The sequence below is a fragment of the Odocoileus virginianus genome, chromosome 7 (genome assembly GCF_023699985.2).
Source record: "Odocoileus virginianus isolate 20LAN1187 ecotype Illinois chromosome 7, Ovbor_1.2, whole genome shotgun sequence".
NCBI classification, from domain to species: domain Eukaryota; kingdom Metazoa; phylum Chordata; class Mammalia; order Artiodactyla; family Cervidae; genus Odocoileus; species Odocoileus virginianus.
This window is the reverse complement of record NC_069680.1, coordinates 81,023,617-81,039,779: the sequence shown is the minus strand read 5'-3', so window position 1 is coordinate 81,039,779 and position 16,163 is coordinate 81,023,617. Positions and strand designations below refer to the sequence as shown.

Here is a 16,163-nt window from a genome sequence, read left to right as displayed (position 1 = left end):
GATCCGTCTAGTCAAGGCTATGGTTTTTCCAGTGGTCATGTATGGACGTGAGACTTGGACTATAAAGAAAGCTAAGCTCTGAAGAATTGATGCTTTTTAACTGTTGTGTTGGAGAAGACTCTTGAGAGTCCCTGGGACTACAAGGAGATCCAACCAGTCCATCCTAAAGGAGATCAGTCCTGAGTGTTCACTGAAAGTACTGATGCTGAAGCTGAAACTCCAATACTTTGGGTCACCTGATGTGAGGAACTGACTCATTTGAAAAGACCCTGATGTTGGGAAAGATTGAAGGTGGGAGGAGAAGGGGACAACAGAGGATGAGATGGTTGGATGGCATCACTGACTCGATCGACATGGGTTTGGGTGGACTCTGGGAGTTGGTGATGGACAGGGAGGCCTGGTGTGCTGAGGTCCATGGGGTCGCAAAGAGTCAGACATGACTGAGCGACTGAGCTGAACACACATTTATTCCTCACAGTTCTGGAGGCTGGAAAGTCCAAAATCAAGTCACCAGCACATTAAGGTGTCTGATAAGAGCCAGCTTCCTGATTCAGAGGTAGCTAGGACAGTCTTTTAAAAAAATGTTTAGGTCATGCCATGCAGCATGCATGCTTTTTGTTTCCTGACCAGGGACTGAACCTGTGCTCCCTGCATTGGGAATGTGGAGTCTTAACCTCTGAACTCGGGAAGTGCCAAAAGGAATGGCATTGGGAAAACTGGACCGCTGACGCTGCACACAAAACTCAACCCAAAAAGGGTTAAACACTTGAACCTAAGACCTGACACCGTGAGACTCCTATAAGAAAACAGGCAGTAAGCTACTTGCCATCAGCCTTAGGTATGATTTTTTGAATTTGACACCAAAGCAAAGGCAAAAATAAACATGTAGGACTACATCCAACTAAAAAACTCTAGACAGCAAGGGAAACTATCAACAAAATAAAAAGACAACCTACCAAATGAGAGAAAGTATTTGCAAATCATAAAATATATGAGAACCCACACACCTCAGTAGCCAAAAACCCAAAGAATCCAAATTAAAGAAAGGGCAGAGTATCTGACATTTTTCCAGAGAAAACATTCAAATGGCCAATAGGTACATGAAAAGGTACTCAACATTACCAAATCATGAGGGAAATGCAAATCAGAATCACAGTAAAATATAACCTCATACATGTTAGAATGGCTAGTATCAAAAAGACAAAAAATAACAAGTGTTGCTGATTTGATGTGTAGAAAAGGGAATCCTTGGGTACTCTTGGTAGGAATGTAAATTGGTGCAACCATTGTGAAAAAAGGTTTGAACTATTATATGATCCAACAATTCCACTTCTGGGTATCTATTCAAAAGAAATGAAAATACTAACTTGAAAAGATGTATGTGCCCGCGTGTTCATTGCAGCTTTATTTATAATAGCTAAGACATGTAGGCAACCTAAGTGTCCACCAAGGGATGAATGGATAAAGAAGATAAGGTATTTATATAAAATGGAATATTATTCAGCCATAAAAAAAGTCTTGTCATTTGCAACAATACGGATAAATCCCAAGGGCATTATGCTAAGTGAAATAAGTCAGACAGAAAAAGACAAATACTATCTCATTTATCTAAAACAAACAAAAACAACCAGAATTCATACATACAGAGAATAGATGGGTGGCTGCTAGAGGTGGGGGGTAGGAGGTAGTTAAAATGGGTGAAGGTGATCAAGAGGTGCAAACTTCCAGTTACGAAAAAAGAAGTCTTGGGATGTAATGCACAGCACAGTGACTATAGTTAATAATACCGTATTACATATTTAAAAGCTGCTAAGACAGATTCTTGCCCTTGAAATCCCATGGACAGGGGAGCCTGGGGGGCTACAGTCCATGTCACAGAGTTGGACATGACTTAGTGACTAAACACCAAGGCAGATCTTAAAAGTTCTCATCACAAAAATACTTTATAACTGTGTCTGGTCACGGATGTTATCTAGACTTGCATTGATCATTTTGCAACATATATAAACATTGAATCATTACACTATATACTTTAATAAAATGAATGTCAGTTATATCTCGATTAAAAAATAAATTTAAAGAGACTGCCCTCTGAGTTGAACTAATTAAATCCTAATAGTAAAGAAAAAAAATGTTCCTAGTAACTGGCAAGAGCTCTGAGGTTGAAGCTTAATTAGTAAAATCAATACCTTATAACACTAAAGGAAAGCTGGTTTCAGGGAGAATTCTGGCACTGCAGCTATGTCTAAGGGGAGAAAGATACAATAACTAGAAGATATGAAGCCTTCTGGTCACATCCCATTGAATGAGAAAGTTCTCAAAAACACCCACCTCCCACTGCTGTAATCAAATTCAACGCCCAAACTAACAGTTCAGATTGTTTTTTAGGTGCCTTGACATACCAGGAAGAAGGTTCCCAGCTAGTGGCCTTAAGCATTCAAACCACTTTAATGTGCTAACACCCATTAAACATGAATCAACAGACATTCTGGTTTATACACTCTACAAGGTCAATGACAGGACCTGAAAGCTGAGTCCTAGACTCTTAACTATATGAGGCTGCTTTGGGTTAATCCTAAGTCTTTCTCCTGGAAACAACCACCTCTTCCCCTTGGAATATATCACACTCTTGTAAAACTTTAACAGTGATAAAATTTGGAAGGACTGACACTAAATATGTTTCAGTTCAGTTCAGTCACTGAGTCGTGTCCAACTCTTTGTGACCCCATGGACCACAGCACGCCAGGCCTCCCTGTCCATCACTAACTCCTGGAGTTTACTCAAACTCATGTCCGTTGAGTCGGTGATGCCATCCAACCATCTCATCCTCTGTCATCTCCTTCTCCTCCTGCCTTCAATCTTTACCAGCATCAGGGTCTTTTCAAATGAGTCAGCTCTTCTCATGGGAGTTTCAGCTTCAACATCAGTCATTCCAATGAACACCCAGGACTGATCTCCTTTAGGATGGACTGGTTGGATCTCCTGGCAGTCCAAGGGACTCTCAAGAGTCTTCTCCAACACCACAGTTCAAAAGCATCAATTCTTCCGTGTTCAGCTTTCTTTATAGAATGGTTCTATGAAGACCTACAAGACCTTTTAGAACTAACACCCAAAGAATGATATCCTTTTCATTATAGGGGAGTGGAATGCAAAAGTAGGAAGTCAAGAAACACCTGGAGTAACAGGCAAATTTGGCCTTGGAGTACAGAATGAAGCAGGGCAAAGGCTAATAGCATTTTGCCAAGAGAATGCACTGGTCATAGCAAACACCCTCTTCCAACACCATAAGAGAAGGCTCTACACATGGACATCACTAGATGGCAAACACTGAAATCAGACTGATTACATTCTTTGCAGCCAAAGATGGAGAAGCTCTACACAGCCAGCAAAACAAGATCGGGAGCTGACTGTGGCTCAGATCATGAACTCCTAATTGCCAAATTCAGACTTAAATTGAAGAAAATGGGGAAAACCAAATATGTTTAGGATAAAGAATTGACAGGGCTTAGTGAATGCTTGGATATGAGAGCTGAGGATAAATTTCATGATTCTGGTTTGGATACCTGAAAAAAAAGGAAATACTATGACCCAGGACTGAAAATACAGGAGGTGAGAATGGGTGGATGGAGATGCTATCACCACTAGAACACCTAGGGGAACTTCCAAGTGGAGGCATTCAGCTGAAGTGCGTACAGAGTTCATAAGAAATATGGGCTGCAGACAGTAACAAACAGGTGGTAACAGATGGAACTGCCTAGAAGAATGAAAAAAATTAACAGAAGGCTGGATATCAGTTCTTAATGATTAATGTTTAAGAGGAAAACAAATGAGGAATAGGGAAGGAGGACGGGGTCAGATTAAGCAGAACCAGAAGAATGTATATCATACTGCGTTGGCCAATATGTTCACTCTGGTTTTCCCAAAAGATGTTACGGAAAAACCCAGCAAACTTTTTGGCCCAACCCAACATAAGCTAAGAGAAAACGGCAGTCAACTCAGGTAAGGACGCAAAGTGTCCCCTGGAGGTAGCAATTAGGTCACCAGGAATCTTTGTGATTGTAGTTCCAAATGAACCATATCAAAGTAAAAAGCTATGGTAACCCAAAAAAGCTTCAGCTTGAAAATAGAAATCTGGCAAATAAGACAAAGGAAGTAATTCTCCTGTCCAGTCCACTCAACTGACACTTGGCACCTGACTGCTACTTCTCCTGCCTGGCAGCCAACTCCATCTCCCTTGACTGGGTCCCAGTATAAGATCCGTAACAGTGAGCAGGGACTTCCCTGGTGGTCCAGTGGCTGTGGCTCAATGCTCCTGATGCAGGATCAAGGTAAACCCTTGATCAGAGAACTAGATCCCGCAGGCCGAAACTAAGAGTTGGCATGCAGCAATGAAAGAGCCTGCCTGATGCTGCGACTAAGACCTGGGGTGGCCAAATGAATAAATATTAAAAATGTTAAATTGAGTAGTTACCATAAACACTCATTGGCTCAAAAAGTGATCCTGGTTCATTCACTCAACTTACAGAACCTGCCAGTTGTTCTGTTATGAGGGAAGGGAAGAGCTCTACCTTCTCCACCTCTCCTATACCTGCTCCATGTCACTGTTACATTTCCGTTCCCCACTTCTCTCAAACGCCTTCTTCCTACTCTCTGACACAAAGTAATCAGTAAGCTAGGGATCTCGACTGATGCGTAGCACCTTATTTATGACAATTCCCTGCTAAGATCAAGAAATTACAGCAAAAGGTAGGGAGGCTTCTGGACTTGAGGTCCAGTGGTTAAGAGCCTGTGCTCCCAATCAGGGGGCCTGGGTTCAATCCCTGGTCAGGAAACTAAGATTCCACACGCTGCACAGCATGACCCAAAACAAGTATCCCTTGAAAGTGCACATCAAATACGTAACTGCTCCTGAAAATAAAAACGTAACTACAAAAGTAAAAGGTGGGACAGAACAGCTCAGTGCAGACTGTAAAAAAGAGCTCTCAAGTTCTCTCACCTGTAACATAAGTGAGCTATCTGCAACTCATGTGGTACTTCTTCTGTGTCCTATTTCTAACTCATCATGCAAACCAACAGAGTAGCTTAAACATAGACAGTATTTTTGCGCCTGTAACCATTAACAATTTCTTATGCCCTGCAGAGATGACTACCGCTGAAGAATTTCAACTTCCATAAAAAATAAGTATGTAAGTACCCATGATGCTGACAATACTGTCTCTAGTGACCTGGGTTTAATGAACAGTCTTTTTATTGAAATTAGTTCCCAGGTTCAGGTGGACTACCAAGAGAAATATGAAATTAGAGAAATATTTTAAGAGGAACACACAGCAGTCTCTATTTAAATGTGCAACGCCCCCCACCACTAAGATTTCTGCTCTAGTGAGTCACACAACAAAAATTCTGCAAGAACCCTGCTTCTTAGCTGACAAGCCACACTGCTGACATGTTACTCCAGCAGACTGTGAAGTCTAGAGAGAATATGATGATGAACAAATTATCTACTTCTCCCTCACAACTGGGATCAATGATCTGTTTTTCTTTGGTTATTCTCTGCTGATGATATGTAGGCAAACCTACATTACTATCACTTTTTTCTGTGCAACTAAGTCCAATGAGGGCTTGATGCAGCAAAAATGAATATATATGTGAAATTAAACAGGCTTTCAACAAAACCAGGATTTTGTATAAAAGGAAAGTATTTTTTTTTTAAAGTTTTTTATTTTAATAAGGCTAATAAGGCTATTTCAGGACATTTAAAAAACAGATATATAGAAGAAAATAAAATTCATCCACAATACTACTGCCTCAGATGTAGACACTATTAAATAACTGCACATTTATAAAAAGAAAAAATATTACTTGGATGTAATGAAAACTCAAAAGCCAATTTAGCTTAAAGCTTCAAGGGAAATAAAGATCACAAGGCTGGGATTTTCCCAGCAGTCCAGTGCTTAAGACTGTGCTCCCACTGCGGGGGGCATGGGTTCACCCCCTGGTTGAGGAACTAAGATCCCACGTGCTGAACGGCACAGCCAAAAAATAAAACAAGAATAAATAAAATAAAATCTCAATTAAAAAAAAAAGCACAAGGCTTTAGCCAGTAAACATCTTAATAACTGAAATGGCCACTGCCTGATTTTACCGAGTCCTTCCCATCATGAGTACCTTCTGCTATTTATACCCAGGCAAGGGAGGCAGCCCTTTGCTCCAATCTAATTCTTTTTCTGAAAAACTTCAAACCCAGAGAAAAGTTCAGATTAACACAAAATCCTATAGACTCAACAACTGGCAATGTTTGGCCACATGTGCACTTTTTTACTTAACTTTTTGGCCACGCCGCATGTCACTGGGATCTGAGTCTCCCGACCAGGATCAAACCTGCACCACTTCAGCGGAAGCGCAGAGTACTAACCACTGAACCACCTGGAAGCCCCTGGCCCCATGTGCTTTATCTCGGTCTACTCTTCTGCTGTTTTTTGTTGCTGAATCGCTTGAAAGTAAAATACATTTCACCTTGACTTCAGCATGGATTTCCTAAGGACAAAGACATTCTAAGGGAAAGTATTATGTTTTGTGGACTAACTAATTAATCAAACTAATTCTTTCTATGAGGTGACCAAGATAACAGTGTAGATGCATTATTGCAATTAGCCTGAAGTTAACATTAAAGCTTATTTTGTTCCTTCTGGGACTCCTTCCTCTTCGAGTTTCTCAACCTGGGCACCACTGACATCTGGGGCCAGGTAATCTTGTGCTCTGGGGACCGTCCTGTATATTGCAGGATGTTGGCAGCATCCCTGGCTTCTGCCACAGGAGGCAGGCATACTCCACACCCAGCTGCAGCAACTAAAAGCGACTCCGGAAGTTGCTAGGGGTCCCCCGGGAGAAGAGACACTGCTCTTGAAGAACGAGAACCTCAAATCCACATGAGGACCAGCAGTAACAGGACAGCACATGCTAATCTACTGAACACTCACCACATGGCAGCATTCTAAACATTGTACGGGGACCTGGGTGTGAGCGTGTGAAGCGTGTGTGTGCTGGATCGTGTCCGACGCTTTGCGACCCCATGGACTGTAGCCCCCAGGCGCCCCTGTCCATGGAATTCCGTGGGCAAGGATACTGGAGTGGGTACTTACTTCCTCCTCCAGGGGATCTTCCCAACCCAGGGGTTGTCTCTCGTGTCTCCTGCATTGGCAGGTGGATTCTTACCACCACATCAGCTGGGAAGCCCCATGAAATCATTTACACGCTAGAACAATCCTCTGAACTGCGTCTACCTTACAGAGGCAGCAACAGACGCAGTGAGGGGAAGAAATTAGTGCCGGGTCACAGGGCGCTGAGCGGCAGGGCAGGGACTCGGGCTCCACCCGCAGGCGCCCAATCACACACCTCCTCACTTCCCGGTGCGGCAGCTTTTCCTTCCCTACTCACGCTGATCCTCAAGAGTCATGTGTGAACATCAACCTTCCAGCAGGTTCCAGACCTTTCTGGACAGCACCTAACACGTGCTAGCACTCCCGGTCCCCATAGAATCACTCTCCCTTGGGAACCACACAAGGTCTGAGTGAGGTTCTGCCCACACGGGCTCTGAGTAGAAAAGAACGACCCCCATCGATGACTTGCTTCAATCCTAGAGGACCTCACCAAAAGCCAGTGTACAAGTCCACTTTCAGCCGTGTCTGGGACACGGCAGGGTGGGCACAAGATCGACGTGACCTCACAGAGAGCTAGCTGGCTCGGTGGCTCAGTGGTAAAGAAGCCACCTGCTGATGAGGAGACCCGGGTTCCATCCCTGGGTCAGGAAGAGCCCCTGGAGAAAGAAAGGGCAACCCACTCCAGTATTCCTGCCCGGGAAATCACACGGCGGGCTACAGTCCGTGGGGTCGCAAAAGAGTTGGACACAACTGAGCGACTATCAACAACCCTCACTAGTACATAAGCTGCCTCAAGGGTAGGGATTGTTGTGCTATGTCCTCAAGCAGACCCAGCGCTTGGCACACACTAAGTGCTCAAAAAATATTTTCTGAGTAAATGGGTTAACAAATCAAAGAATGACTTCCTTCAAAAACTGAAATCCGGGATTTCCCTGGTGGTCCAGTGACTTGGGTCCGTACTTCCAAGGCAAGTGATGTGAGTTTGCTCCCTGGTCAGGGAACTACGATCTTACAGGCTGCACAGCAACTAAGCCTGTGAACTGCAGCTACTGAGGCCACACGCCACAGCTAGAGTCCCCGCACTGCAGTGAAAGATGGCGCATGATGCAACGGGGGTCCTCTGTGCTGCAGCTAAGACCTGACCCAGACAAACAAACAGACATTTTTAAAAACTTTTAGTTTTTAAAATTAAGTTCCTGGTGAAAATGAAAAATGTCTCAAAAAAATAAAAACTGCGACCCAACACTTGGCCAATCCTTCTTAGTTGAACCACTATTCTTAATTAAGAGATACCTTTGATGGTGCATACTTCCTTTAAATAGGAAAAAAGTTCATAAATGAATTTTAAAAAGGACACAAACAGGTACACTAATATAATGCTGATGACTATTCAAATGGATACAAACTGCTAAACTATTCTCCAAAAGAAAATCATATGCCTCAAAAATATGTAGAAATTTGAACCCACAATTCATCCTAAGAAAACAAGCAGTTTGGTACTCAAAAGAGAGTGTAATGATGCTCACTACAGTCTTTTTTATATCAGCAAGAACTTGGAAATTTTTTCTGTTTCAGTTTTGTTTTTCTTTACATGTTTTTCAACAGAAGTTCACATATAGGTGAAATAAAGGAGCTCGCTTTGACTGTCATGGAATTAACATACACAGTTTGACTGCCTGTACTCAGCTCCAAAGATCCACAGCACGTTACAGAATGCATGACTTTGTTGTTGCCCAAGTGTGACCAGCACCCACGTGACCAGTGGCAGGAAAAGGCTTCCTGCTTAGCCAGCAGGGCTGGTCAATCATCCAGCTTCCACATCTTAACTCGGCTTCGGTGTCACTGGGCGAACGCCGAAGTCGACAGACGGTGTCTGCCAGAGGGGACTGGGAAACTGAGCCCTGCGCAGCGGTTCCAAGACACTCTGCTCAGAAAGACAGACTGGAATAGCCTGGAAAGGCTGAGGCTGGCAGCTAACGGTCTGTTCATGTCTAACTGCGTGGTGCACAATGTGATGCAGCCACATATGGGCTTAACTCCAGGGCTGATGAGGCCCTGGGAGCAGAGGAATAGTTATGGTTTCAACCTTGCCGTTAGCCTGTCCGCACCTGCCTCCACCGCCATGTTTAGACAAGCATCCATCTGATGTACTCGAACACTATCAGCGTCTTTCGAACCACCACACCGCCTACTGGCCTTTGTCACTGAGGCAGCCATGCAGGTTCCGCGGAAGAGACCGTGGCAACATGCAGTGCTTTGCAAGGCGTGGTGAGGAAGCTTTGGGGCCCCATGAGGCTCTCTGGCGGGAGGAGTGCAGAGGGCTGCGGCTTAGTACACCCCTGCTGCAGTGGCATCTGTCACGCTCGAGAGCTGTCCTGGTGGGAGAACAGCGAACGCCCGCCTCCGGAAGCACATCCCCAGGGCGTAACGGCCCACGGCAAGGCCAGAGTCTCTCCATTACAGTACCTCAGGTAAGATGAACTGCTCCACCGGCTTGTACCACAGCTTGTTCACCTGCACACCACAGCTCGGGGGACTGAAGCGAGCAGTGAAGAGGGCCTCCTGCAGGTTGGGTGGGGAAGAGACGAGGAGACATACTTCACATCAGATGCAGCAAGTTTTCACACAGCCGACATTCTGAATTCTCAGTGCCCCAACCACGGCTACTAACATTGAACTACTGTGGCTCAGGCATCATTGGGCTTTCCAGGGCGATCATGGTTATTAAGTAAAGCTATTTAAGATCACCAAGGCTGTCATGAAGTTCTAAAACGCTAAATATAATCCACATAACCTTAAAAAAATAAAAATGACACCTTGAAATAAGGAGCATCAAGGAAAGTGTAAGGTGTTAAGTTAAGCCAACTTAGTAAACTCAAGTCCAAAGGGTTAAGAATAAACTGAAAGATCATAGACTTCCACATAGAACAGAGGTACTCAGGAATCACCCTTCAAAAAGAACCTTTAGAAGAACAAACAGAAACAAAATGGGAACATTAAAAAAAAGACTGATTCTCATTATGTCTATTGTTTTCCTTGGGTCCTTCCTTTTTGTTTTAGGCAAGAACATTTCCTTATTTTCATAGCTATTCTTAGATACCAATTTGCTACAGGAGATGCTTCTGCTAAAGCTATCAAGACCATGCAGAAGTTCAGGATGAAGGGAGTTTAAATGAGTTAAGCGTATTTCTTTCATCAACATCAGTCTATGGCAATGCAGTGGTAATACTTTATATACCCTGACTTACCTGTGAACCCACTGCAGTCCACCTGAGATCAGACCTTCTCTTTGGAGAGTCCTTAACCTCTCCTTGCGTAAAAAAATATGGCAACTAAAAATTAAATCAACATGATAAAAACATTGTACATCTGAATCAAACTACTTGAGTGACAACTCAAAAAGACTTTAGGGGTTTCCCTGGTGGTTCAGCGGCTAAGACTCCACGTTCCCCGTGCTGGGGGTTCAGGTTTGATCCCTGGTCAGGGAACTAGACCCCACAGACTGCAATTAAGGCCCGGTGCAGCCAAATAGATAGATAAAGAAATAAAAAAAACTTAAAAAAAAAAACCCCACTACATATACTAAGACGATTAATCATGAAAAAAATTCAGGATTGATCCTAATTTCTAGGTCAGGTTGACAGTGGAATTCAGAGTACTGCTCTTGCAGTTACCTATTTGAGCTTCAGTATCAATGCAACCTTTAACCACAATGATATATGAACTCCTATACTTAACTAATAAAGCTCTCTTCACTAGAATCATAATGGCTGGAATCGTCACTAAGATTTGCTCCCTCTCTTATATTTATGTCATTAAGCACATTTACAAACTAAAGTTCTTTAGAGGATGAAGCAATACGACAAACAAAAAATCTAATATTAAATTGATCTGGGTGTTTATTGGTGACTCTGGCATTGTATGTTCATAACAACCAACCTTAACACAAAAAATTTTTTTAAACATGCCTAAAAAAAACTGCACAGGGTTCTGCTTCCAGTGACAACGAGCCAAGTCTCCTACAGATAACGATTACGAATAGCAGACAAAACATTTAAAAAAAAAGATTTGAAGACACTGGAACATACACAAAGGACACACACTGGCGGAAAAGCAATACCCAGAAGATGAGAAAGTCACTGGATCTGCTTCCCCTATTTTTTTTTTTTAATGGCTCTTTGTCTGAGGCATACCTCAGGGGGCAAGTAATTCTGAAATAAGAACTGCAGTCTTTCTGGTTACAAATCAGAAGACACCCGAGTGGAGGCAAACACACTGGCTAACAAGTGAGGAAGAAGAACCCAGAAAGGAAAGGGTCACAGAGTTCTCAGTCCTTCCTATGAACTCTGTCCTAGACTGCGGCTGAGTCAGGAAATACACATTTGAAGCAGAATCCGAGCAGCCCATCTAAGCCCAAGAAAGCCGACCAGAGACGTCAGCCGCTGCTCACCACAAGGGAGACAGGGTTCAGAGTCTATGCCCAGCAATTTAACTGACAGCTAAAACAAACAAAAGCAACTCTCCTCAAAGACTATAACAGGATCCACAATCCTACAATGAATTATTCACAGTATCTAGGATATAATCCAGAGTTACTCGATGTAAGATAAAACAGGAAAATGTTACTGTATGCGAGAGAAAAGATGATAATCAACAAAGACAAGCCAAAATGACTCAAATTTAGTATAGCAGACCGGATTTTAAAGCTGTCATTAATGCTCTAGGTCAAAGCCATAGAGAAAATATGCTCAAAATGAATTTAGAAAAATAGGAAACTTAGAAAAATGGGTTATTTTGGAGAAAAGGAAACTACACGTAACTGAAATCCCAGAAGGAATGGACAGAAATGGGGCTGGGAAAAAGTTTTCTTTAGGAAAAATAGCTGAAAGTTCTCTAAATTTGTTAAAAGACATAAATTTACAAGTTGAAGAAACTTGGCAAACCCTGAGCAGACCACACAAAGAAAAACCACACCAAGATATAACACAGCCAAACAGCATAAAACCAAGTATGTATAAAGAGAAAGTCTTTAAAGTGGCCAGGACGACTTTCTCCTCTAATATACATTTAGCTGTTTAGAGCAAAAATTACAATACTGTGTTGTGGGATTTATAGCATACATAGATATAAGGCATATGGCAATTAGAACAAAAAGATGGGGAACAGTAAATGGAATTATATAGTTGCAAGGTTCTTATATTTTACACAAAGGGGTACAATGCTAAAGAAGACTGAAAAAAGTTCAGGACATACATTGTAATTCTTATGTCAACCAGACTGACACAAAATAACACAAAGAGCTGTAGCTAAAAGGAAAATGCTATGCTAAGTCACTTCAGTCATGTCCGACTCTTAGCGACCCCATGGACTGCAGCCCACCAGGCTCCTCAGTCCATGGGATTCTCCAGGCAAGAGTACTGGAGTGGGGTGCCATTGCCTTCTCCATAAAAGGAAAATAGAAATATTAAAAAGGAATTCTAAAAAATACTCAACCCAAAAGAGGTAGAAAAGGAAGAAAAGAGAAACAAAAAACACAGGATAAACAGAAAACAAATAACAAAAAGAAAAACTGAAATTTAACCACTTTAGTAATTGCCTTAAGTGTAAATGGAATAAATAGCCCTTGTAAATAGCAGGGATTCTCAGACTGGATAAAAAGGAATACCTAACTATATGCTGCCCATAAGACACAATTTCCAGCCATATATAAAAAGAATTAATACATCATGATCAAGAAGAATAGCAAGTTGCTTTAATACTCCAAAGTTAATAAATGTAACTCAACCACAATAAAAGAATAAAGGAGAAAAACCCTGGAAACATCCCTGTTGCCCATCAACAGAACAGATACATACCATGTATTGTTGGAATACAACTCAGCAATTAAAAGAAGGAAAAGGAAAAATCTGCTGATACATACAATAACATGGATGAGTTTCAAAAACATCATGTTGAGTGAAAGAAGCCTTACTCCGAAGAGTGCTTAGTATATGCTTCTATTTATAAATGAACTCCTACAATAGGCAACACTAGCCCATGGATTAAAAAATAAAGAGAACAGTGATCGCCTCCAGGGAATGGGGCAGGGTGACAGGAGCCTGGATTACGCAGGTTTATGTAGTGTATGCACCTTACACTCTGTGATTTTTTCAAACCATAAACAAATATTAAAATCTAGTTAATGATAAGCACACTGAAGTGTTTAGGGCTGAAATATTACTGATGCCTGCGAGTTAATCTAAAACACTTTTTTGTTTTTGGCTGTGCTGTGCAGTGTGTGGGATCTTAGTTACCTGACCGGGGATGGAACCAGTGTGCCCTGCACTGGAAGTGCACAGTCTTAACTAGACCACCACTTTTTAGGAAAGTCCCTAAAATATACGTATTTTTTAAGATGATAGATGGATGAATGACTATAGATGTCATAAAGCAAATACAGCAAAATGTTAACTACTGCAGAATTTACTTGGTAGATACATGGCGTGCGTGCGTGCTTAGTCACTCCAGTCGTGTCTGACTCTCTGCGACCCCTTGGACCATGGCCGGCCAGGCTCCTCTGTCCACGGGATTCTCCAGGCAAGAATACTGGAGTGGGTTGCCACTTCCTTCTCCAGTGATAAAGTATGAAGTGAGTGAAGTGAAGTCGCTCAGTCGTGTCCGACTCTGTGACCCATGGACTGCCACCCACCAGGCTCCTCCGTCTGTGGGATTTTCCAGGCAAGAGTACTGGGGTGGGCTGCCATTTCCTTCTCTGGATATATGGCGCTCACTGTATAATTCTTTTAAGATTTTTATAGCTTAAAGTCCAGGGACAGATCTTTTCAAATATAATGCCTTGCTACACTCCTTCAGACAAACTCTGAACAAATCTGAGGAAACAAATGGGTTTCCTCAAATATCAGAAACAGTAACCCCAGCTGTCTTAAACTTTTATTTCCTCTATGCTCTTATTATAAAAAAGATCTGATGTATCTGTTAGCCTGTATTATGGTGATAGACTTTTAGGGTTGGAAGGAAGAGGCAATCATACTTGCTTACACCTATGAGTCCCAAATATTTAATACTCATCAACAGCTTTTTCAATTCCTTAGGCTTTCAGGGATTTTAGGTTGGAAATTTCTAATCTGGTCCAACTCCTCCTTTCCTAGGTATAACATGTTTATTCATCAGTAGTCTCTTCTCAAACCAGCATTATAATACATTACACTACAATGTATCTAATCATAAGGGAAAACAGGTGGAAGTCTCCCAACCTATGCACTGCCACAAGGAAAAAGCTGATGATTTTGAAAAATAAAAATGGGGAAAAGCATGTTTGAAGCAGTGCATACCTCCTGTTCTGCCTGATAAAGCTTGACAGTGATGTTCCTCTGGAAACCCACATCACTGGCATCGTAAAACACCCCGAGACTCGTAATAACGATTGGATAGAGAACCCGGAAGCTCACGCTGACAACTCGGTCTTCAGACAGCCCTGATGAAGTGTCTTCCGAAAGACTGAATGCTTCAATCTCCTGATTCAGAACTAAGGAAGTAATAATGAGAAAAGGAGTTTTACACAATCAAACACAATCTTTTACTTTACCAATATGAAGTATGCTTGACAGCAAAATCTAGATTTGTTATATAATTCTTTCACAAATGGCAATACATTTTTTAAGTGCTTCAGAAATACTACTGCTTTCAGAAAGAAAAAAAAAACTTATTTTTTAACAACAAGATTTTCAGCCACATCTTAGCAAAATAATGATTAGAGGTACTTTAATAAACTTTTGCATATGCATATGTGCCTCTGTAGGCATAAACACTATAGGGGAATATTAAAGGTTGGATAAATGGGGATATTAAATACAGGACTAACTGTAGTCATAAATAATGAGTACATTTAGTCTTGCTCTGCAAATTCCAAAAATCCTACTGCACGATGAGCAATTTCTGTGATGCTGGGCAGCTATCACCATACAGAAGTAACTGAAATCAATTCAAACAGCACTGAAAAATTCTAGCCACACAGTATTGACAAAGATAAACACATTAAACACAGCATTTCTGACCACCACCTATGTGCCACATACCATCAAATTTAATCTTTACAACTACCCTATGTGGTTGTGGCATTATCTCCAGTTTACAGATTCAGAAAATGAACTCCAGAGATGTATCTGATTAAGGTCACAGAAAGTGACAGAGCAGAAATCAAACCCGTATCTACTGACTTAAGATTCAGAGCTCTTTCGATCTCCCCAGAGTCTAATCAATGACAAAAGCAGGCCTTTTGGGAGAACCTTCTCAGCTACCATAAATGAATCAGGATAGACTACAGGAAACAGTTAATATGGCTGAAAATATCAATGCCAGCTTGAGAAATAATTTGAAAACTTATTTTAAAAGATTATTCTACATTCTTTGTATGTTTTAGAGCTATGATTTTCCAACTCTGCAGGTTCACACAGTCCCTGATACAGGTTCCATTAGTTAAAAACATTTGCATTGTTTATAAAATATTTTATAAACATATTTATTCATATTTATAAAACATACATGCATTGTCAATCAATGTATTCAATATTAATTAAGGTTACATTTTATTTTCAGATAAGCTGAAATTCCGTTTCCTTCCCACACTCCAGAGGATCATTTGGATCCCTACCTTAGAGTTCCTAGCATGCTATTTTACGCTTAGTAGGTGCTCAATAAAATATGACTAAGTGGAATTGTTGGCTCCGGCTGCTGCTGCTGCTAAGTCACTTCAGTCGTGTTGGCTCCTACCCACTTACAAACATGAGCAGGTGGGAAAAAAGGAGGATACAGATTTTGTCATGGGTTGGGGCAAGCACTGGCCAGAGTCTAGACTCCAAATATACTGTACAATAACAAAAATTTTTCTCTTTAATATTTTCAGTAAACAGGATATCCAAAGTGAAGCACATCTATTAAATTTAAAGCTTATAACATACATATATTTATAAAATATACACATATTGTCAGTCAAGACATTCAATATTT

General features: G+C 41.5%; 1 protein-coding gene across 2 annotated transcripts in view; it reads right to left on the bottom strand.

The window, feature by feature from the left end:
- Positions 1-16,163, bottom strand: part of B3GALNT2 (beta-1,3-N-acetylgalactosaminyltransferase 2) — a 56,848-nt gene that overhangs the window by 17,938 nt on the left and 22,747 nt on the right. For both annotated transcript variants that reach the window (XM_070471062.1, XM_070471061.1), the window contains exons 4-5: positions 14,489-14,682; positions 9,624-9,719 (exon numbers count right to left, since the gene is read on the bottom strand). In XM_070471062.1, coding sequence (XP_070327163.1) covers positions 9,624-9,719; positions 14,489-14,682 — 290 coding nt within the window. The remainder of the gene's footprint in view (positions 1-9,623; positions 9,720-14,488; positions 14,683-16,163) is intronic.